The sequence below is a fragment of the Lissotriton vulgaris genome, chromosome 12 (genome assembly GCF_964263255.1).
Source record: "Lissotriton vulgaris chromosome 12, aLisVul1.2, whole genome shotgun sequence".
NCBI lineage: Eukaryota > Metazoa > Chordata > Amphibia > Caudata > Salamandridae > Lissotriton > Lissotriton vulgaris.
The window spans coordinates 433859199-433883265 of NC_141700.1; the positions used below are offsets into that span (position 1 = coordinate 433859199).

Below are 24067 nucleotides of genomic sequence, written 5' to 3' on the forward strand. Positions count from 1 at the left end.
TCATTTCGGGGCTCCGACGAGGCTGACCCCGACCTATCCTGCGGACCTCCTGCGGGATCCGCTGACACCTGGCCGGCGGGGCAACTGCGGGAGTCCGAGGCTTGGGCCCAGCTCACAGGCCCCAACTGGTAGGCCACGCCACACTGTCCGTGGCCCCCTGGCCGGCTGCTGCCGCGCTGAGGGTAACCTCCGGTGGCCCGGCGATCACCTTGACCTGCAGCAGGACTCCAGCGGAGGGCCCGGACCAAGCGGGAAGTGGGCCCCCAGCCCCCACATCGCGGCCGTCGCGCGACTGCTGCCCTGCTCCTTGGACCTCCGGAGGGCACACCTGGGGCACATCTGGGGCAGGCGAGGCGTGGAGATCTGCCCCGGAGAGGCGCCGGTGACGTGGCGGCCCCGACCAGCGGGGGCCCCTCTACGAGACGCAGTGCAGCCATCGGAGCCACCCGGTGAGTCCCTCCTGCGCCCGCCAGCATAGAGGAGCCCACGCGGAGCGACGGCCCGGGCATTGCGGCCCCAAGACCCGCAGCACAGCAGACCGTCCCTCCCCTCGCCTGGACGCCACACCACTGCCGGAGACAGGCTGACCGCCCCCCCCTGAGGTGGAGACACGCGACGGTGTGCCTCACGCCGGGCCCGCCTGCGGGGCCCCCCCACGGGGACACTCACTGCCTGAGGGTCGGCGAGGCACACGAGAGGCTGTGACCCGGGCCGGAACCGGTGGTCAGACCCGTTCGCGACGCCTGGACCCCTCGGACTCACGCACAGTGCCGGCCCCCCCGGCCCCCACTACAACTGGGGCGGAGTGACTGGGCCACGACCCGCTAGCAATCCGGGGGGCAGTCGGCGCGGCCGCGGACCGCCAGGGACGAGCACGGGCGAAGGAGGGGACAGGGCACCCCCGCCTGCGCCGAGGCCCCGCGCAAGGCCGCCCGCTGGAGGACCCCCCCCCCTAGGGGACAACAATGACGGCCTAACCAAAGGGACCTGCCAGCACTCGCGGGGCCCCAACCCAGGGACGTAGCGCCTCAGGGGACACCGTCACTGGAGCAGCGCCAGGGGCCGACCCCGCAGGACAGGCGCCACCCGCACATGTCCGGGGGAGTGCGGACCCGCACCGGGACCGGAGGGGCCCTGCCGAAGGGGAAGACGGACAAGCGGGCACACAAAATGGCCGCCGAGCAACTGGCTGCGAGGCTTGACAGCGTGCTGGCAGCGGTGGAACGGATGGAGCAGTCGCTCCAGCAAACTAGAACCTCCCTGGAGTCCAAAATTGATGGGGTCGCAGTGGACCTGACCCTCCTGCGTGATGACCATAGGAAATTGTCCGACCGAACCAAGACCCTGGAAGGCGCAGTGAAGGAGATCGAGCCCAAGGTCACCCAGACTGACAGACACGTACAGGACCTCCTGAACAGAGTGGAGTTCCTGGAGGACAGGGCTGAGGACGCGGAAGGGAGGGCGAGACGCAACAACATTAGACTTGTGGGGGTTCCGGAGAAATGGGAAGGGAACCGCCCGGCCGAACATGTGGAAGACTGGCTACGGACACTTTTGCCCGAAGGCTCGCTGTCACCGCACTTCGTCGTGGAGCGCGCACATCGGGTGCCAACGAGACCCTACACCACCGGCACCAACCCGAGGCCGCTGCTCTTCAGGATACTGAACTATAGGGACAGAGACACGGTGCTGCGTGAGGCACGGCGACTGGGCGAGGTGCGCATTGATAACGCGTTGATCATGTTCTTCCCCGACTACACCATCCAGGTGCAGCGCCAGAGGCACGACTTCATGGCAGTGAAGAGGAGACTGCGCACCGCGGGCCTCAAGTACTCCCTACTATTCCCTGCCAAGCTGAGAGTGGTGGCGGGAGCTAGCACTTACTTCTTCAACACACCCGAGGAGGCCGACGAGTGGCTGGACGGAGGCACGGACACGGCACCGAAACACTCTCACGGAGGCGAGACGAGGACCAGGCCACGAGCACCACGACGACGCCGCAGGCACAGGACCCAACAGTCCCAACGCGCGGAGGAGGGGGCGGGACTCTCCCCCACACTGGACCAGATGCTCCGAGAACAACGCGATGCACTGCAGAAGGTCTCCCAAATAAGTAACTCATCCTCCCATGAGACGGCCCAGGAGGACGGCCGACAGCCGGTACCCAGCGACGACGACGAGGCCATATACGGGATCCCGAACTCACAGAACTCGATGGAACTGCCCATCGTCACGCCGCAAACCTCAGACCTGATCCACTGACCCTACGGGGGATGTCTGCATTGGCCTTGCCATGACGAGGGAGGGGTTGGCAGTGGTCGCCTGGACGATGGTGCGCAATCGGCGCCCGCCACTGCTGGGGCCGCCCCCCCCCCCCCCCCCCCCCTGCCAGCTGATCGAACTGTGGACACCTGGAACAGTGAGTAATGCCCTTATGGCACTAGTGGTAGGCTGGGAGGGCGTTGAAGGGGTGGTCCTTTAGCGCGCATCTGCGCCTGGTCGCATACAGGATGGGCGATTTGGAGCATTGGACCGCAGTGGGCGGCCACTATTGTCCTGCATTGTATGGCTCAGGGAAGCGGCCTGCTTCCCCTAAAACTGACTATACATACATCCTGCCGAACTTGTGCTTAGCACACACTGCCCCTTGAACAAAGCGAGACTGTTCCTCTCTCTTGAGAGTATGGACGGTGGCCCGTTCCGCCACTGCCCTTTTGGTATTTTAGTGGGGTTAGCCCGCTGTTGGTTGTTGTTCTTTACTGTTTTTTTTCCCTGTCCTTATGTTTACCCAAACTTTGCTGAGTGTAATGTGGGGGGTGGGAACGGAAGAGCTGGGGGAGCCACTGCTGGGGCCTTTGGTGATGCCGCTGCTATTGGGAGGGTCAGGGGGGAATGTATATTGCTGCAATGTCTGCCATAAAAATATGCACGTGGAACATTAGAGGTATGCACACACCCGCGCGCAGGTACCAAATCTACTCCTACTTGAAGAGGCAGAACGTGCAGGTCGCGCTATTGCAGGAAACACACCTGAGTGGGGCGGAGGTGACAGCGCTGAGGCGGAGATGGAGGGGACAACTGTATGCCACTGAATACTCCTCGTACGCCCGCGGGGCGCTGCTATGGGTAAAACCGGGAACCCCCTTCGTGATGTCGGACGTACACATAGATGCGGAGGGGAGGTATGTCCTGGTGAAGGGCCGCATAGACGGGCAACCAGTGGTCCTGGCGTCCATTTACGCCCCAAACACGGATCAGGGCACCTTCCTGGCGCATATCTCAGGGAAATTAGCGCCCTGGCACGGCGTCCCATGGATCCTGGGGGGCGACTATAACGCGGTACTAGACCCAGTGCTGGACCGTTCGGTCCCGCCGAGGCCAGAGGCGACACCCCAGGGGGCCACGAGGGCACTCACACAGTGGGCGACCCAGTGGGGTCTGAAAGATGCATGGCGTGCGCACAATCCGAACACTAGGGTGTACTCGTACTTCTCAGGAGCACATGCATTACATGTCCGCCTCGACAGATACATGGTGTCAGCGGACATGTTGCCCCATATCACTGACTCACAATACCTGGGTAGGACACACTCCGACCACAACCCCCATACACTGCACATGGCCTGGGAACGCCCGCGCCCGCCAATCCCCACGTGGCGACTGCAACCTGCATTACTGCTAGACGCCCCCTTTAGAGATTCCCTACAGGCCAGCGTAGCGCAATACTTCGAAGATAACTCAGATACAGCATCCTCCCCGAGAGTAGAGTGGGACGCATTCAAGGTGGTGGTACGGGGACATTGCCTGAGCACTCAGGGGAGCATACGGTGGAAGTTGGAGGAGGACTTGCGCAGGGTGGAGGCGGACCTACTCGGCGGGGAGCAGGAGGCGGTGGAGGGTGCAGGTGACCGGCTGCAGGCGGCCCGGGCGGAGCACGAAACGCTACTGGAACGGCTGCGGCACGTCAACTTTGCGGCCCATTCGGCGCGAGTACACCAGCACGGTGACAAGCCCGGCAGGCTATTGGCCTGGTTAGTCAGGCAGGAGGAACGCACGGAGCCGGTCTCCGTCATCCGCACAGCTGAGGGAGACCTAGTGTACACCCAAAATAGGATACACCAAGCGTTTGTGGGACACTACCGGGCCCTATACAAGTCGCAACTGAGAGTAACTGCGGCCTACATAGCAGAATACCTGTCGGACATCCCGCTGCCCTCCCTTATAGGCTCACAACAGGACGCCCTGGGAGCGCCATTCTCCGCGGATGAAATACGCGAGGCCATCTTCGCACTGTCCAACGGCAAATCACCTGGCCCGGATGGACTGCCCGCCGAATTTTTTAAGGCGTGTTCAGACACGCTGGTTCCGGAGTTGCTCAAGTTGTACAACACAGCAATGGAAGAATCAACACTCCCAGACTCGCTTAACGAGGCAAACTTGGTCTCGCTGCTGAAGCCAGGCAGGGATGGCGCACTCATGGGGTCCTACAGACCGTTGGCCATGCTAAATACCGATTATAAAATTTTCACCTCACTCCTGGCCCGCCGCCTGGCCCTGGAGGCACCTACTCTGATACACGCCGATCAAAATGGCTTCATGCCGGCGCGGAGCACGTCTCGTAATCTACGCCGCCTCTTCCGGATTCAGGAAGCGGCTCTGACGCATTGGCCTAGATCGGGGTGCCTGGTCCTGGACCTGGAGAAGGCCTTCGATTCGGTAGAGTGGCCATACCTGGGAGCCGTGCTGGACAGATTTGAGGTGGGAGATGCATTTGCCGACATGGTCGGTCTGCTCTACCAGAGACCCAGTGTCCGAGTGCGGACGGGAAGGCTGCTGTCGGAGAAGATCGAGGTGCGCAGAGGCACCAGGCAAGGCTGCCCCCTGTCCCCCCTCCTCTTCTCCTTAGCCATCGAACCACTAGCAGCTCTGCTACGGGACAGAGGAGCGGAATGGGGGATCCCATTGGCTGACGGAACGCACATAGTCTCACTCTACGCAGACGACCTGCTGCTTTATGTGCGGGACCTCACCGCGGTGCCAGCCGAGCTATCGGACGTCTTCCAGAACTTCGCAGAGGTCTCGGGCCTCAGGGTCAACTGGGCCAAGTCCGGGGCATACTCGTTTAACCGTGATCAGGAGGAATGCGATGTGCATCTTGGAGGGGCCAGGCTCGCTTGGTACCCGACCACGTTTAAATACCTAGGACTGCACATCTACAGAGACCCACAGGATTTACTAGAGGGCAACCTGGTGCGCGCCATTTCTTCTCTGCGAGCCCAGATGTCCTTCTGGAAAACCCTTCCGCTGAACGTGCCCAGCCGCATCGCTCTTACTAAAATGATAGCGCTCCCTAGGCTGCTATACTACTTCGCGAATATCCCCACGTATGTCCCCACGCGGATATTCCGCGATCTGGAATCAATGCTCCGTGGCTTGATCTGGAACACGGGGCGACCTCGAGTGGCGCTGGCTAAACTGTACTCCCCGACCGCGGAGGGCGGACTGGCTGTCCCCAACATGGAGCTGTATTACCTGGCCGCGCAGCTCCAATGGGTGACGTACTGGCTCAGCGATGCACATCTGGACGATACGGCCACTGCGGACTACCAGTGGACACATCCCCAGACCTGCGCCCTGTTTCACCCATTGACCAAGGGACCCCGTCCCCTGCCCATGCATGTGGCCGTGGCCCGCAAATGCTTTCTCCGCAGCCTGAAGCTGACGCACAATACCAGGCCATATGCTCCTGCCCTCCCCCTGCTGGGCACCCCCAGGAGGAGCGGGATGGTTACGCAGCGCAAACTGGACCACTGGGTCACGGCTGGAGTAGAGACCATGGGTGACCTGTATTCTGACGGAGTCCTGCTCTCATTTGCGGAGTTATCTGACACCACGGGACTCCCGGCCGGGCAGTTCCTACTCCATGCATCGGTACTGCGGGCATACACTGACTCCTGGGGTGACATCCAGGATGAACCGCCAATGCACCACCTGGTCCAATATCTACATGTAATGGGCAGAGGCTCGCACATCACGCATTGGTTGGCGCAGGCGCTTCTTATCCACACGCAGAAACCCACGCAGCAGATTAGGGCTAAATGGGCGGCGCACCGTGGGAGGGACTGGACGGACAAGGAGTGGAACCTAGTACTGGCTAGCCCCGTGAACATCCCCCGCAATTCCCGCTTCCGTGTCATCCAACTATACATCTTGCACCAGGCATACCTAACGCCAGACAGAATAAACAGATACTTCGCAGTCGACACTGCTGCTTGTCCCAGATGTGACCTGTTAGGCGCAGACATCCTGCACATGCTTTGGCACTGCCCAACCCTGACCGCGTACTGGGGGGAGGTGACCTCACTCCTGAATCACAGCACGGGCCCGGGCCTGCCGGACACGTGGGAGGCGTGCATCCTCGGCCTCTATAAAAGAACCAAGCTAAACAAAACGCAGGCACGGTTCTGGGATCTGGGCCTCGTTACGGCCAAACGGCTGATTACGCGACACTGGAAGCGACGGGAACCACCCACCCCAAAACACTGGTTCGCATCCTTTACCAACTGGGCCGGGGCGGAAGGCACGGCGCTCCGCCGGGAAGAAATAGCGGGCCTGCGGCAGTTCCCGATAGCTCAGCTCTGGGATGGCATCCTGGGGTCCCTGAAGGGGGAGGGCACTGTCAGAGGGCTCACGTAGACTAGGTGAAGCCGGAGGTGGGTCACAGGGGCTAATGCTGTATCGCAAGCGGCGCCACCCCCCCCCCACCCTACCCCCCCCCCCTGACGCAGACAAGAAACAGCCAGCGCGTAAACCTCGGATACGACCCAACGCCCACGCAGGCGCCCGTCAGCGGCCATTGCCCAGCAGCGCGCCCCAAGCATAAAACTGCTGACATCGCCCCCGCAAGCACACTCCACCCCCCCCCCACCCACTATCACATATATGTTTACATGTTTGTAGTATCGGACCCCTGCTCACGGACGGTGGCCTCTCTGCCCCCTCGTGTTGAAGTGGGCAGGAGCCGCTGACGGCACTACGGATGGCGACTGCAGGCGTGGACGCTGATAGCCACACCGGCAGCGAGGCTCCTCCACCTGAATGCCACATGCTCCACTAACAAGGCCGGCGACCGATGGCACATCATGGCCCGCAGGGGCTATCCCACTCCAAGTTCAGGCACACTTGCGCGCGCACACCTCTGACCTCCAGTTGCACTGTAACAGCATCGGCAAACAACACACCGTACAGAGGTGGCACCTACTAACACCGTGCCTGTGGGACAGACTTCGAGTGGGGAAGCCGCGATAGGAACATTGGGACGCACCGATACGGACTGTTTTGTTTAGTTTGCCAATTTTATGGCTCAGTTCTAGGAAAAATGAAAAATGAGGCGTCATTTATGGACTTTCCCTTTCTTGACCTAAGAAATTGTGATTATCTTCTCCATGTCCTAGCACACCGGGGACACAAGGGACGCAATGACATGCCCTTTTTGTGATGGCCCACACACCCACGATTTACCGTTCATTTGCAGCCGGCCCGCAGGGTTGTAGGCTTTGCTATGTGTACTGTACCTTTGAACATTAATAAACGTCTTCAAAAAAAAAAAAAAAAAAAAAAAAAAAAGAGCTGTAGACAGGAAATTAAAAAGGACCTTTGGGAACAGCTCCATGAGAGCTGTCGTACTAAGGACTGCTCAACTTTCTGGTGAGTAGTAAAATCTCCTTTTCTCTTAGATTAAAGTTCTGCACCCAGGATAGAAGTGGCAGTAACTGCAGAGAATTGGGTTAACCATTTCTCGAAAATCTTCTCTGGAGTAAATTTAACCCAGAATGAGAGTGGGAAAGCTAGGGAGGGTGTCCCCCATACTACCAAAATTTACCCCATCCAGTTAGCTTTTGGCCATAATGAAATCATTACCACCCTGTCAGCCTCTAAACCTGGCAAGGCGCCCGGCCCGGATGGGGTACCGCTAGATATCTTTACCCATAATCTGGAGTTATGGTCACCGATTCTAAACCGTGTTCTTGAAGCTGCCATATCATTAGGGTTAATTGACTCATGGTCAACATCAACCCTGCTCCCCATTTTTAAAAAGGGAGACCGCAATAACCCTGCATGCTATAGGCCCATATCCCTCCTTGACTCCCTTGGCAAAGTGGCTGGTCGGCTGGTCCTCGAGCGCCTACAGGATTGGGCTGCAGCAAATGAAATTATGACCGACCTGCAATATGGGTTCCGGGAGGGATTGGGAACCGTAGAGCAGGCGTTAAACCTGTCCCTTTTAATTGGAAAATACGCTGGGGCAAAGAATGGCAATCTGCATCTAGTGTATGTAGATCTGACCGCAGCGTTCGACTGCGTGTCTCATTCCAAACTGTGGTCGATCCTTGCAGAACTGGGTGTTGATCCTCCCCTGGTCACATTTCTCCGAGAACTGTACTCTGACGCTTCGGCGAGACTGAGATACGGGGTGCACGGCGAACTTACTTCATCATTTGCCGTCATCAGGGAAATTAGACAGGGTTGTGTCCTGGCTCCCTTCCTTTTTAATCTTTACACCAATGGACTTGAGTTGGCCATGCTGTAAGGGAGCCAGGACCTACCAACAATTGATCACTGCCCCATTCCCGCATTATTGTAAGCGGACGATTCGGTGATCATGACGAGAACCCCAAATCAGCTGCAGTTCCTCCTTAATAATTACTGCAAGTTTGTCATCCTTGGACCTGATGGTCAACATAAAAAGACCTTCGTCATGCATATTGGCAAGCGGATAAAGAAACCCAAACCGATCTTTATCGCAAAAACCAAGCTGGAATGTACCAACACGTACCCCTATCTAGGTATTTTATTTGACAGCAAAATGTCTTGGAAGCAGGCCATGTACAGTAGGAAATTATTATTTATTCGAGCAACAACTGCCCTGGTTGCCTTTGCACGAAAGCTAGGAAAGCCTCCTCCCGAAGAACTTTTGAAAATATACTATGCCAAATGCCATAGTGTGGCAGTTTATGGTGCGGGGGTCTGGGGCTATGCCGCCGTAGAAGCTCTCCAGGTGGTTGAGAATGGCTTTATTAGATATATGTTGGCAGTTCCGCAAGGTGCTCCAACTTACGGTAGCCATATTGAGTTGGATATGGATTACATAACGCACAACATCAAAATTCAGCCCATTCTCTTATGGCACCGAGTTTGGACCACGGAGCAGTGTAACCTGACCCGCTCGCTCATTACGGACTGCCTGGGCCTGGCCAACTGGTTAAAAATCCCCTGGCTGGCCTATGTGAGTAACTTTTTTAAAGACTTAGACTTGACCTTATTTTTCTCTGAGCCCTCAACCTTGTTAAGCATTTTGAGGAAAAACCTAAAAACTTTATGCTTATCTCATTTAAGGGACTTGCGTTTATCCCGAGAAATTATCAAGACCTCTAATACCCAGATCCTAAGTGTTCAAACTGCCGCAGGCCTTCAACCTTACCTTAAATTTCATCTGAACGCATATGAAAAATACCTACTGACTTGGTTTCGTTTTAATATATTTTTCCACAGTGTTTCTTTTCCAAAAAAGCAAGACTGGTCAAAATTCATTACTAAGTGCCCTTGCGATGATATTTCGGAACAATCCACAATCCATGTTACGCTATTTTGCAGATTTTATGAGTTTCCCCGAAAGCGTTGGATCATCCCTCTTTTGTTATCTATGGGTTTGAGATCCTGTCGCCCTGCTTTCCTTGCTCTGCAATATTTAGACTCTGAATATATTGCCAAATGTGTGGCTGGTTTTCTTAAAATGTGCATAAAATATCGGTGTAATTATGACTAATATGTCTTTTAACGCATTTGCACTTTATCAACAGTCTGCTTATTTGCCCCGTTTGATTTTTAACCTGAAATGTATCTCTTTTTATTGTTAAGTTTGTATATCGGTATCATTTTCTCCACCCCCTTTTTATAAAATGTTTGTTGTAATGTGCTTTTTATGGTTCCTAAAAAATTATGGCAACCGAACAAAAGATATATGATGATAAGTGTATTGTGTCATTATTTTAACTTATGAAAACATTTCTTGATGTTTTGCTGTAACCACATGATATTTCAAAAAATGTAAATGCAATTAATACCCACACACATATATAAACCGAAGCAATAAAATTCCGTTGGCAAATCAGATCCAATTTCATTCAGCATGCCAGTGACCTTTATTTATAGCTTTTCTGCTGTGGTGAGTAGAGGCGTTGACACCTAGGTCTCACCTTTCTGTAATATGGTTGCTGTAACTTGATGAAGTTAAGGTCAAGTAGTGCTACAAGGGATTTGTTTAAAACAGATTTCAAATCATTAATGAGTCGTACATATGTAACACACTCATATGTATCCACAGGATAACCGTCTTGTTTCAACTGTAACTAATATATTGGTGGAAGGCAAAAAGAACATATAGAGCAAGAATCGTATTGAATGTTCAAAAAATTCTCTTTACTGTAACAGAAGTAGGGAGACAAATACAAATAAAGTGAAGCAAAATAAGTCATGAACAGAGATCAATCAAATTTGCACTACAGTTCATAACTGAAAACATCAACTCCAGGTGTTTAAAGACACAACCAAAATTAATTGATAAAGAAGGGTTGTGAATTGGTGACAGGGCAACAAAACAGGAGATGACGGAGTGTCGACGTTTCGGTCTAGGTAGCATTCGTCAGATAGACCATCATCAGGACGGTATTTTTTATGCAGGAAAACTCCCTATATAAAATGATAAATACAACATAATCAACAAATGATTTTTTTAAAAAATTGATAGAAGTACATTCGAAAGAAATATACATGGATAGAGAAATACATGCTCTATACGTCAGATAAAACTCATGTAACCATCTAGTATCACAAAGGTTACTCCTTCCTAGTAACCCCTGGGAAACAATTACTGAAATGAAAAAAAGGCAGTATAGACAAATTCATAAATCTGCTTGTCTTAGTTAGGTGGACCTAATGCGTTAAAATTTTTATATGAAAACCTCTACAATTATTACTTAATAAAAGAGAAACAGAAGTTCATTAAAAAAGCGGCTTGTCAACATTTTCGTTCGACTTCACATACAATTTTTAAACATTTCAAAATTCCCACATATTTGAAATTAACATTTCTTTTGCATTTCGGAAAATGGTGCATATATCCAAACATTATTCAAAAAGTTTTAATTTGGTATTGTCACCTTGAATCCTACAGTGGATTTTCTATGAGCACGAAAACAGCAATGGCATATGGCCAAGATGTCGCATATGAGTGCGGGAACAGCAATAACGTGTGGCAAGAATGTCCGACACGGAACTTCAACTGAAAATAAATAAATAAAGTCCTATCAGCAGTAGGAGTCAATAACCATGTATAAGATTTGTATGATAAGTTAGACCAAATATCATACCTTCAAATTATTAGCGTTGAGGCTGGCTGCCAGATTTCACGTAGGAATATAATTTCAAAAGTTCCTGTGAAAAATAATGTTGAGTTGTTTAACTGGTCTATTGTATTTAAAGTAGTTAAATTAAAAAAATGCCGCTCTAAGTGGTAATACAGATCTGTCTGCATGTTAATACTTATATCGATCTGTGTTGCAGATATCAACAACAAATCAATAAAGTGAGGTATTAATTAGCACTCGTCCGAGTATGGTCAGGTTAGAGAACTTGGAGTGCTGAAAAGTGGCATATAGACTAGTTGGAGAAAACTGCATTTTTTTGAGAAGACTCTGAATACGCGTTATCCTCTTGTTGCAAGCTGCTCATATAGGATGGCAGTGAAACTACATTTAAAAAAAACCTGAGGGGCAGCGTTATCTTATTATTAAAAATACGAAGAGCGAGTGGTCAGAATACCTCGTTCTCCCTGTCTCTACATAGGTACTTACTTGAAAAAGAGTTGAGAGCCGGCAGAAGGACGCGTCGTCGTCAGTTGTTTAGTAAACACTGACAAGCCTCGGTAACGCGAGTTAAATGTCCGTCAACCGGAAGCATTCCCGGTGGGAACCGGAAGTGTACCAATCTGCACTCGTTTCGTTGGTCATAGATATTATTAGAACTTGTATATTATGTCCATGTTGCTTAGGATAGGTAAATGGCATATATATGTCTATAAAAATATCGTTGAATTGGTTGGTTGGTTTACACGAAGAGACTTAAACAGTCACCATCTTAGATTGGGCGAAGAGACTTAAACAGTCGCCATTTTGGAATGGGATATATAACTGAAACGAGACTTTAATGTGACTGGGTTCGATTGGCTATATGCTGTGGTGTATGTATTCAGAAAATCGCCAAATTATTCATAGAAAAGCCTGAATTCATTGTGACCAAACCAAACAGTAGCAGTCATAATGCAAGTCAATGATCCTTCTTAATACAGAGGTTACAAAGCAAAACTACCAGTGTTATAGTCATTGGAATATGCATCAATCCAGTTAAGTCTATTGATGGTGCCAGACTTCAAATGATAACATTAGTTGACCCAAAATTTATGATGACTAAAGGCATGCCAGAGAATGCCATTCTGTACATGAATTCAGACCATGTCTGACTGAGTCTGCCAAGCAGATCCAGCGTTGTTCCTTGAGAGTTAATAGATGGTCTACATTAGGTTGCCTGATTGTGGGTTTTATCACTTCTACCACATACCAGAATAGTTCGTGTTCATTGTGATTTTTTAGCAAATAGTGGTCAACTAATGGGGCATTTTCCGTCCGGCAACGGATTCTTGACTGATGTTGTAGAATTCTCTTTTTAACTGGTTGTGTAGTTTTTCCAAAGTATTTGAGTCCACAGGGGCACTCTATGCAATAGACAACGTTGGTTGTATTGCAGTTAGAAAAGTTCTTAAGGAGAAAGTTCTTGTTGTTCAAATTGAATTGTTTTAGATTGGCGGTGGTAGAGCAAGCAGCGCAATGATTGCATTTGTAATGTTCCTTTAATGGGCTTAGTTGACGCATGTTATCTACTAGGTCAGTTGCATTGTTTTTATACGCATGTACAAGCCTGTCTCTAAGATTTCGGCCTCTCTTAAATGCAAATGTTGGTTTATCGACCAATTCTGGTAGGTCTGAGAGAAGAGACCAATTTTTTGAAATCACCTTTTTAATTGAGTTGCTGAATGTACCAAAAGTCGTCACACAAACCAATTTGGGTTCTGTATCTCTTTCTTTGACCTGTAGGCTGGTTTTCTTAAAATGTGCATAAAATATCGGTGTAATTATGACTAATATGTCTTTTAACGCATTTGCACTTTATCAACAGTCTGCTTATTTGCCCCGTTTGATTTTTAACCTGAAATGTATCTCTTTTTATTGTTAAGTTTGTATATCGGTATCATTTTCTCCACCCCCTTTTTATAAAATGTTTGTTGTAATGTGCTTTTTATGGTTCCTAAAAAATTATGGCAACCGAACAAAAGATATATGATGATAAGTGTATTGTGTCATTATTTTAACTTATGAAAACATTTCTTGATGTTTTGCTGTAACCACATGATATTTCAAAAAATGTAAATGCAATTAATACCCACACACATATATAAACCGAAGCAATAAAATTCCGTTGGCAAATCAGATCCAATTTCATTCAGCATGCCAGTGACCTTTATTTATAGCTTTTCTGCTGTGGTGAGTAGAGGCGTTGACACCTAGGTCTCACCTTTCTGTAATATGGTTGCTGTAACTTGATGAAGCCAACTTGGCGGAATGCATGTTCGCACAACCCAACCTGAGTGGGCAAATTGTAAGCAGCCTCATGCACATGCTGGCTCCTTCTGCCACCTATCAGCATGCAGCACAGCGGATGTGTAAAGTGGAAGGCTTGTAACCAATGAATCTTTTTCTCCAGGTATGGTGACGCTGTGAACAAAAACCTAGTTGTGGGCATCCTGTCTTGGCCTTCTCCCTGGGTCATTGTGATAGGCTCCTTCTTCTCCACGTGTGGAGCAGGGTTGCAGAGTCTTACAGGAGCCCCTCGATTACTGCAGGCAATAGCCAAAGACAACATCATACCATTTTTACGGGTGAGTATACTCTAAACCCTTTCTTTTTGTTTAATGCACTGCAGCTTTGAGTATGTTAGCTCAATTAATATATCATTGAATTAATATTTGTATTGAATATGGCTTGAGTATAATGTGAAGTAATAGGTACCTTTACAATGTCTGCCACCAAGATCTATGTTGAGGAATTTTTTTTTATAAAGGTGTTGGGATTGTTTTATGTGGTGATTGTAATAGGTATGTAGAGTTGAGCAAGTTCTCTTAACAGAAATACTGGTGTTCATAAGGAGCTCAAGCAATTTTTTTTCCCTATGTATACCACTGACAATGATGTTAGCCTCCATTTTGGATTGTGAGGCCAAGAGCTATATCTAGTCTGCAGAGAGGCAGATTCTTCCAGATTCTAAAAAACATTTGAAGTTCGTTGCTGCTTGAAGTAATCGTGTGACGAGATGATGAATAAAAGCTTTGAGGAAGCATATATTGATGTAGGTCTGACCTAGAACTCCATTAAAATTTTGATATTTCAGATTAATCCGGCGTGGACTGACAAAGTACGAGTAGAAACAGAGACCGCTGTCAAAAAACCTGATTTGTTTGAGTCTCCATTCGTCGTGACATGCCTGAATAAACAGGACCTATTATTTTGGTACAATGTTGCACTAAGGACGTTTGCAGTCTTAGCTCTAGGCATGAAAAAACATGGAACATTTTTAGCACTCATATAAACATTTGTGAATTTGTACATAGCCATGGATTTGATCTATAGGAGTCCAAAGAAGAAACGCACAATGATTGTGGCAGTCTTGCATATTCCTTCATGGCGACACACTATCAAACATACATGAGGAAATGGGTAAACCAATGATAGGGCTTTGAGCAGGTCAGAAGACCGGAAGTAGGAGAATAATGACTTATTCACGTTGTGTGTGTTCGCCTCGAGGTTTGTCTTCTAGGACCTGACTGAAAGAACTGCAAGAACCAGTTTCCTGGTTGGACCCAGGTCCACAGGGCTTCTAAGGCCAACCTCTCTGGGGAAATTGTCTTATTGCTGGAAGACCTAGACTGTGAAGAACCTGAAGGCCAAGATGGACATTTTGCTTCATTATGCATGTTGCATAGCCTTTCAAGGCAAAAGCTTTTTAGCATTCTCAGGGCTTACCTAAAGATTGCATTAGCTATTCGCTCACCTCCTGATTTCCCAAAAAATAATCATCAAAATGCAAACATATATATGGGCGGCCGTCTTCATCCATTGGTCTATTCCCATTTTACTTCCGCCCTCTAAAGCATACAGGCGGGGCACTGGGCCAGCCTACTCCATCCATTGGCTATCTTGTACTATAAGTGACAGTATTTTGCCTGATGGCAATTGAGCACACCTGGCTGTCCGGAACTTACATTTTAGAGCAGCTGTGCTTTAGCTGCTCCATTCCATTGCTAATATTTTTTATGCGTTTGGCAATACTTTTAGCATATTCCATATGTTTGCAAACACAAATCTAACACAAACGTTGCATGTTTGGAAATCCAGACCTATTGGCTCTGTCAGTTTCTGTTCCATTTTGATAGCACATGAACGCCTTTTGTTATTTTCTTTATTGTGTCTTCTCGCATGACGTTGGTGGGAACCTTCACTTTCTCTGGTACTTTGTGTTGTTGTTTTATAGGTCTGTTACATGCAATATATCACATAATGTTTCTGAGAACTGCTTTGCAGCTCACAAGGCAATGCTCACTGTGAGCCAAAGGGTTTCCCTCTTTGCCCCATTTACCTCCGTGAAATAATCTACTTGGAGAGCGTGACGACTGTCAACAATCCAATCCAATCCAATCAGAAATTTGTATAGCGCGCTACTCACCCAGAGGGTCTCAAGGCGCTTAGTGGAGGGGGGGTCCGCTACTGATCGAACAACCAGGTCTTGAGTTTCTTCCTGAAGGAGAGGTGGTCCTGGGTACGATGGAGGTGGGTGGGGAGGGAATTCCATGTTTTGGCCTCCAGATAGGAGAAGGATCTTCCTCCCATGGTGGCTTTTCGGATGCGGGGAATTGTGGCCAGGGCTTGGTTGGATGATCGCAGTTGGCGGGTGGGGGTGTAGAAGGTCAGGCGGTTGTTAAGGTAGCTGGGTCCTTGGTCGTGGAGGGCCTTGTGTGCGTGGGTGAGGAGACGGAACGTGATTCTCTTGCTGACGGGGAGCCAGTGCAGGTCTCTCAGGTGTCCGGAAATGTGGTTGTGTCGAGGTATGTCCCGGATGAGTCCTGCGGAGGCGATCTGAATGCGTTGGAGTCTTTTTTGCAGTTTGGCTGTGGTTCCGGTGTAGAGGGTGTTTCCGTAGTCTAGTCGGCTGGTGACGAGTGCCTGGGTGACCGTTTTCCTGGTTTCGGTGGGGATACATCAGAAAATCTTTCGGAGCATGCGTAGGATGTTAAAACATGATGATGAGACGGTGTTGACTTGTCTGGTCATCGAGAGGGAGGAGTCAAGGATGAAGCCCAGGTTGCGTGCATGATCCGTTGGTTTGGGTGCGCTGCCTAGGGCCGGAGGCCACCAGGAGTCGTCCCAGGCAGAGGGGGATGATCCCAGGATGAGGACTTCTGTCTTGTCGGAGTTAAGTTTTAGGCGGCTGTTCTTCATCCACTCTGCTACTTCTTCCATCCCTTCGTGTAGGTTGTTTCTGGCGGTGGTTGGGTCTTTGGTGAGGGAGAGGATCAACTGGGTGTCGTCAGCGTAGGAGATGATGTTGAGGTTGTGTTGGCGTGCGATGGCTGTGAGGGGGCTCATGTAGACGTTGAAGAGGGTAGGGCTGAGTAATGAACCTTGTGGTACGCCGCAGATGACTTCGGTGGCCTCTGATCTGAACGGGGGAGGCGGACTCTCTGGGCTCTTCCGGCGAGGAACAAGGTGATCCACCCCAATGCCTTATCTTTGTATTCCGATGTTGCTAAGGCGTTGTACTAGGGTGCGGTGGCAGACAGTGTCGAACGCTGTGGAGAGGTCCAGGAGGATGAGGGCTGTTATTTCCCCGTTGTCGAGCAGGGTCCGTATGTCATCTGTGGCTGCGATGAGGGCGGTCTCAGTGCTGTGGTTGGCTCGGAAGCCGGACTGTGAGGGGTCGAGGGAACCGTTGGATTCGAGGAAGGCGGCAAGCTGACTGTTGACTGCCTTTTCGATTACTTTGGCGGGGAACGGGAGGAGCGAGATGGGGCGGTATTTCTTGAGTTCGGTTGGGTCTGCTAACGGTTTCTTCAGTAGGGCGCTGAGCTCTGCATGCTTCCAGCTTTCTGGGAAGGTAGCGGTGTTGAAGGAGCAGTTGATGATGTCCTGGAGTTGGGGTGCGATGACTGAGTCGGCCATGTTGAAGATGGGGTGGGGGCATGGGTCGGTTGGCGATCCGGAGTAGATGGTGTTCATCGTGCGTATGGTGTCTTCGGTGCTGACCGGGGTCCAGGCGCGGAGGGTGGTGGTGGGGGGCTTCGGATCTGTGTTTGGGGGTGTGGTCGGGTCGCCGAAGCTGTTGTGTATGTCTACGATCTTGCTGTGGAAGAACGAGGCGAGAGAGTCGCAGAGTTCTTGTGAGGGAGTGATGTCGTTGTTGCCTGCGCTGGGGTTGGTGAGCTCTTTGATGATACTGAAGAGTTCCTTGCTGTTGTGGGCATTGTTGTCTAGTCGATCCTTGAATGCAGATTTCTTGGTGGTGTGAATCAGCTGGTGGTGTTTGCGGGTGGCGTGCTTGAGAGTGGGCATTGTTGTCTGTGGTCGGGTTTTTTCGCCAGGCTTTCTCGAGGGTGCGGCAGTTCTTCTTGAAGATCTTGAGGTCGTCGTTGAACCAAGAGGCTTTTTTGCTTCCTGGCTTGCTGGGATTGTTTTTCAGGGGTGCGAGGTCGTCAGCGCAGTTGGAGATCCACTGTGTGAGGTTGTTGACTGCTTGATTGGGGTCTGTTGATCTGGCAGGAGGGTTCTGGTTCAGTGATGAGGTGATTAAGTTGGTGGTAATCTTGTTCCAACTTCTGCGGGGAACAAGTTGCGGGTGGTGGTGGGTCGTGGCCTTTTTGAAGCTGAAGTGGACGCAGCTGTGGTCTGTCCAGTGGAGTCCCGTGGAGTGGTTGAAGGAGATGTGCTTGCTGGAGGAGAAGATTGGGTCGAGCGTGTGTCCGGCATAGTGGGTGGGGGTGTTTACCAGTTGTTTGAGTCCGAGATTAGAGAGGTTGTCCAGCAGGGTGGTGGTGCTGTTGTCATTGTTGTTCTCCAGGTGGAAGTTGAGGTCCCCTAGGAGGATATAGTCATCGGAGGGGAGGGCGTGTGGGCTGACAAAGTCAGCGATGTCTTCGCTGAATTGTGTGCGGGGTCCTGGGGGTCTGTAAATGAGTGTGCCTCTGAGAATGGTCTTGGGGTCGGTGTGTATCTGGAAGTGAAGATGTTCGGCGGCTGTGAGGGTGTCGTCGGAGCTGGTCGTGATGCGGATAGTGTTCTTGTGGACGATGGCGATGCCTCCTCCTATTTGGTTGATGCGATCCCTTCGGATGATCTTGTATCCGTCTGGGATGGCTATGGCGATGTCGGGCGCTGATGAGGCGTTCAACCAGGTTTCCGTGAGGAAGGCGACGTCTGGAGTTGTGGTGTCGAGTAGGTTCCATAGTTCCACGGTGTGTCTGTGGACGGAGCGGGTGTTGAGCAAAATGCACTTCAGGTGGTTGAAGTTGGTGCTCTGCTTGGCGTCTGCGGGTGCAGTGTAGGTCCTGATGCAGCAGTACTTGCAGGATTGGCAGGTGAAGGGTCCGTGGGTGTGTCCTGGGGCGGCTTGGTGGCAGACGGGGTGTCGGCCGGTATTGAGTGCGGTGAGGGTGGCGGCATTGGACGTCTGGCGGGTGGGATGGCCTCGGCGAGGGCCAGGGGGTCTGTCGCTGGGGGTGGTCCAGGCACGGACGGGCGTAGACGGGCTTGCCTTTGGCGCGCCTTCGGCGCGCTTAGGGCGCACCCGCTGAGCGTGAACGCTCTGCGTTTGCCACTCTGCCATAAGTGGAGAGTGGAGGGGGGCGGAGCGAGGGAGGAGCAGCTAGGAGGCGGGAGCGAGGTGGTGAGTGGGGAGGGGGAACATAGATGCTGGAGGGAACGGGGTGGGGCCGCGGGGGAGCAGCAGCAGGGAGCGGGGTGGGTCAGCAGTAGAGACGGCGGTGGGGACGTAGGGCGAGCAGGGGCACAACAATGAAAAAATAAATAAACAGAGCACAGGCACAATGCAGGGGGCAGAAACAAACAGGGTCCAAGAGACGATAACAGGCACAATGCAGGGGGCAAAGCAAGCTACAGCAGGGGCAGGGGCACAGCAGAGGATAAAACAACACAATAAATGACCGGCACAATTCTGGGGGCAGATACCCACTTGGCAGCGGCAGCGGTGGTGGCAAGGGGAACTGGGCACATACAATACCATACCATACAATCGAATTAATATCTGCAGGGAACTTCATACACGTTTTGGCTAAAAGTGCAGTTTACTAAAATTCATGTCAACGGTGAAGTAGCTGTGATGTTTGTTCATTAATTGAGTTTCTTTTATTTAATTTACTTGTATTCTCGGGGTCCCTGATGTAGGAAGTGATTTTCAAGCATTAGTCCTTGTCACACTTACCTTCCTAATTTGAAACCGAGGGCAATGATGAGACCAGTTCATACAGTGACCAAAACGTCTGATTCCAAAGTATCTCTGGTCAAAGAGGAACACACAGCCATGTGTATTCCAACCGTACCAGGTTCAGTGTTACATCTCATGTATGCCACATGCTTTTTGACATTTAAGATGTTAAGATTTAACAATGCAAATTACGGTGTGCAGTTCTCAGGAGAAAACTACCTTTACAACGCACACAAAACACCGCAACACATTTACATCGCTGTTTTTAAAACGCAAGTCGTTGCAACGACTTGCACTGGAGGGTGCTCTGGACTAAGGAATAGTTTAATTTACTATTCCAACACCTTCCCTACTGTACGTAGACTAGAGTTGGAATAGTAAATCACACTATTCCTAAGTCCAGCGCCCTCCAGCGCAAGTCGTTGTAACGACTTGCGTTGTAAAAACTGCGATATAATGTACTGCGATCTAAATGTTCGCATTGTATCATCATACATCCTCAGGGAAAAACGACCTTTATAATGTGGTCAAAATACATCAATAGATTTACATCGCTGGTTTTGAAACGCAAGTCGTTACAAAGACTTGCACTGGAGGGAGCTCTAGACTAAGGAATAGTGTAATTTACTATTCCAACACCTTCTCTACTGTACGTAGACTGGAGTTGGAATAGTAAATCACACTATTCCTAAGTCCAACGCACTCCAGTGCAAGTCGTTGTAACAACTTGCGTTGTGAAAACAGCAATGTAATGTACCGCAATCTAAATGATCATGTTCCATCATCATACATCCCCTGTGGATTCTGTAGCAAGAACACAAATGTGTTTTTTGATACTGACCTGGTCAATTAATTTTGTGGAACTGTACTAATAGATATACATTAAAATACTGTGCTTTGTCCAGACCTGTATCAAAAACTACAAGGCTCCATTTATTTTATTAACTGTATTTCTTTAGGAAAAACAATAAAAGAAGTACGAGGAGATACCATTGTATATGGAATACTTGTAGTAATTTTGTTTTTGCTTTCAGGTGTTTGGTCATGGAAAAGCAAATGGCGAACCCACCTGGGCTCTTCTCCTCACAGCATTAATTGCCGAGCTTGGAATTCTAATTGCTTCCTTGGACATGGTAGCACCAATCCTCTCTATGTAAGATAAAGACTGTCTATTGTGTAGTATATTTAATTTGCTATTCCATGTTGGTGAAAATGATTTACATCTAAAGCAGACTCTAGGGTTTGCCTAGTTGTGGGGAAATGCAGGTGTGTCAGTTGTCCCTCTGTAATTGGGTGCCATCTAAGCAATAGACTCCTCAAATCAGCTGATTGGTCTTTAGGGGTGTGCTCTATAGGGCCAGAAAGGCTGGCTCTAGTGAATTGTCAATGACGGCATTAACAGTAAACTATTTCAATCTGCGACTCCTAGTATGTTAATATACTTTTGTGTATATTTTGAAATCTTGCAAGATTTTTGGGACATGCATTGTACATCCTAATTTAATTACAGCATATTTGTTATCAGACAAATACATGCTACACTGTCTCCCTAGGACATGATAGATCAGCAACAATCTCGAGTGCACCCCATCAACATGCACTGAATTTTTCCCTGCCATCAGGCTGGACCATTTCTGCAAATGTAACATGACAGTAAGAAAGCAGCTCACATCATATTTTTGTATTCACATCATTGTTTGAGTCTGTTAGACCGCTTTTTCATTCAATTTATTTACACTCCACCTTACAAAGGTCATCATCAGATTTTCTACCACACATCTGAACTTAGGATGTTCGGAGAAGGATCTCCATTTGTTTGAGAAATGTTCCTTTCTTTTTGAGAAAACGTTGACTAAAAACTGTTGCAGAATCTTCTAAGGACTTCATCTAGTAGAGACAAGGCTATTATAATAAATTGGGTGTAATTCGAATGCTGCACCTTACCCACCTGGATGTAGCTTGAAGAGGTAGACTCTTCTCTACAATTTCTCAAGCTGGCTTTTGTTTCCTACCAGTTTAAGTTTCTTTGAAAAAACATGCAATCCTTTCACTTCAAAAGGTTTCTTAGAGCATACCCGTATACCTCAATGTATCCTCAACCCGTCCTTTATCCATAATCCATCCTTTATCCATAATCCATCCTTTAAAGCTGTGGACGCGACCAAGCTTCTGCACAAGATAATGTAAAACAGAAAGAAACTACTGTTTATTTTACCTGCAAAACAAGCTCTTTCGTGGAGGTTTTCATCCATTTTTTGTTTTTAAATTGCATGAAAGTGCAATCTTTGAGAGTCCCTCTCTTGCTATTGTTTCCCTCAGCCTCTCATGCTTTCTCTCCCTCCCTCACTCTCTTTCTTACTCTTACTCTTATGCCACTCACTCCTACATACATACTCATTGACAACCTTGCACTTCCCTCAAATTAGAAGATCTAAACCTGTCCTTGACATCTTTAGATGAAGATCTCAAAGGTGAACCAACTGACATCCACTAACTTTGTGCAGGTCTTTATTCTTGTCATTGCAAAAGGGTTGTCAGTCTGTAGTTTCAGAATTTTCCAGCCACAAGCCTTAATGTTGAGCTCTGGAACAGAGCAACCTACAACTTGGGAAAAAAAGAACTACAATAGTATCTTCAGCCCCCTCCAGAGTACCATACTAGTCAAAGTTTAACCACTGCAATGGATCTTCCAAATCATATGTTTTGACATTCAAAAAAAGAGTGGAGATCCTGTTGGTTTTAAAAAGGTTAAGACTTAAAGTGAGCCTAGCCTTAGCCAGAGTTTCACTATCTGACCATTAGAAGCTTTCACACTTTTTGCAATGTCCATAACTTGGAGCTAAAAATGGTAAGATGCTTGTCCTAAGTTATTTGTATTGCTGAAGCTCCAGCGTTAAAGCATTGTTGCCAAATATTATATGTTAATAAAGAGAGTGCAGCAGATTTTCACAGGCCATATTGTGTTTTGAGGAATGTCCTGATTTACCTTGCAATGCACCTCTCTGCTGCTTGCAAATCAGCCTGCATATTCAGTGGTAATTATTTGCCCACAATCTTTTAAACAGCTTTGAGTTTCTCTGTTTCCTACGATTTGGTCTCTTCTTGAGCAAAAGTCTTTTGCCCATCAGTCTGATCAGATCTAAAGCTCTTATGAAGAAGTTGGTGATCCTTTTTCTTCCACTTTCACTTTATTAATTACCATTGGCAAGGCTGAGCACTAGGTCGTGGACTGCATCCTTGAACGTTGTCAAACCCAGTCTTTGCTTGTCTGTTGATGTTGTGAATCATACTTTGGTATAATGCTTGGGTTATGCTGGATATATTTGTCATATTTCTTGTACCAGAATGTTGGATTAGTCACTATTTGAAAATCAGACGAGCAAAAACATGTAACCAACATGTTTGCCTGCTCAGATAAGTCACCAATAGTTGTCCAGAGCTGAAGAAGGGAGTTGCACTTCTCTCCGGTTGCTTCTGCAAACTTTGACACTGCTACAGTCTCTATCATCAACATTCCTTTGAACTTTTCTTTGGTTTTTGGGACAGTGGAGTAGAGAGCACTATTTATTGACTCACATAATGTTGCGGTGTCCCCACAATACATTCCTAGCTCTATTTTCACCCCCTCAGACAGGGAGCAACCTTTCTGCTTGCACAGATTTCAGCCCTCAGCTGTATAGATTTCTGGCTTGTGTACTTCATGCCACATAAAGACACTTGATATGATGTGACAAGGGCCTAGCCTGACAATATCTGTAAGGGTGGGAGCAGATGCATAGATTGACATTTCTTGTAAATTTGTCAGTGTGCATCACATGAATAAGCGATATTAAAGTCACAAGACCGTGCCACTGACTTCAAGGTTCAGCCATCTCACTAGGAGAATCTTGCAGATACTTTCCTTTGATTTAAATATTCATTGAGACCATTCCGTTTGACACTAGTAAGACCAGAGAACTCCAGCACACCCAAATGTCTAACATATATGATTTACCTACAAATACTTCATGCCTGCTGTGAAGGGGAGAGTACTGTATAGGGTCTCGGAAGAATGATCCAAAACATAAGTTGGTCCCACTGAAGTACAATGAAGCCTCAGAACTTGGTGGGGTTTGAATCTGCACTCTCCCGTCTACTAGTCAAGAAAGCATGCACACTATACTTGCTATATTTAGAACATAGTCTCTCAGTACAGAGCATAGTCTAATGAGAATAAATGGATTTGGTAAGGGATGGTATTATTATTCCAACTAGTGTCAATGACTAGCAAGCAGGATATATTTGAGATTGACAAAGGCTTCTGCAAAGCCGAAACGCGTCTCTCTAGTCGCAGGGTCGAGGGAGACCAAAGAAAATAAATATTGCTGTATCCTTACAGCCTGTGTACATGCCTTTTTCAATTGGA

At 48.9% G+C, this 24067-nt stretch overlaps 1 protein-coding gene across 1 annotated transcript in view; it reads left to right on the plus strand.

Moving 5' to 3' along the window:
• SLC12A4 (solute carrier family 12 member 4) overlaps window positions 1–24067 on the plus strand; it is a 533265-nt gene that overhangs the window by 325112 nt on the left and 184086 nt on the right. The window contains exons 12-13 of the mRNA XM_086945194.1: window positions 13876–14050; window positions 20697–20815. Of these exons, the coding sequence (XP_086801320.1) occupies window positions 13876–14050; window positions 20697–20815 (294 nt within the window). The remainder of the gene's footprint in view (window positions 1–13875; window positions 14051–20696; window positions 20816–24067) is intronic.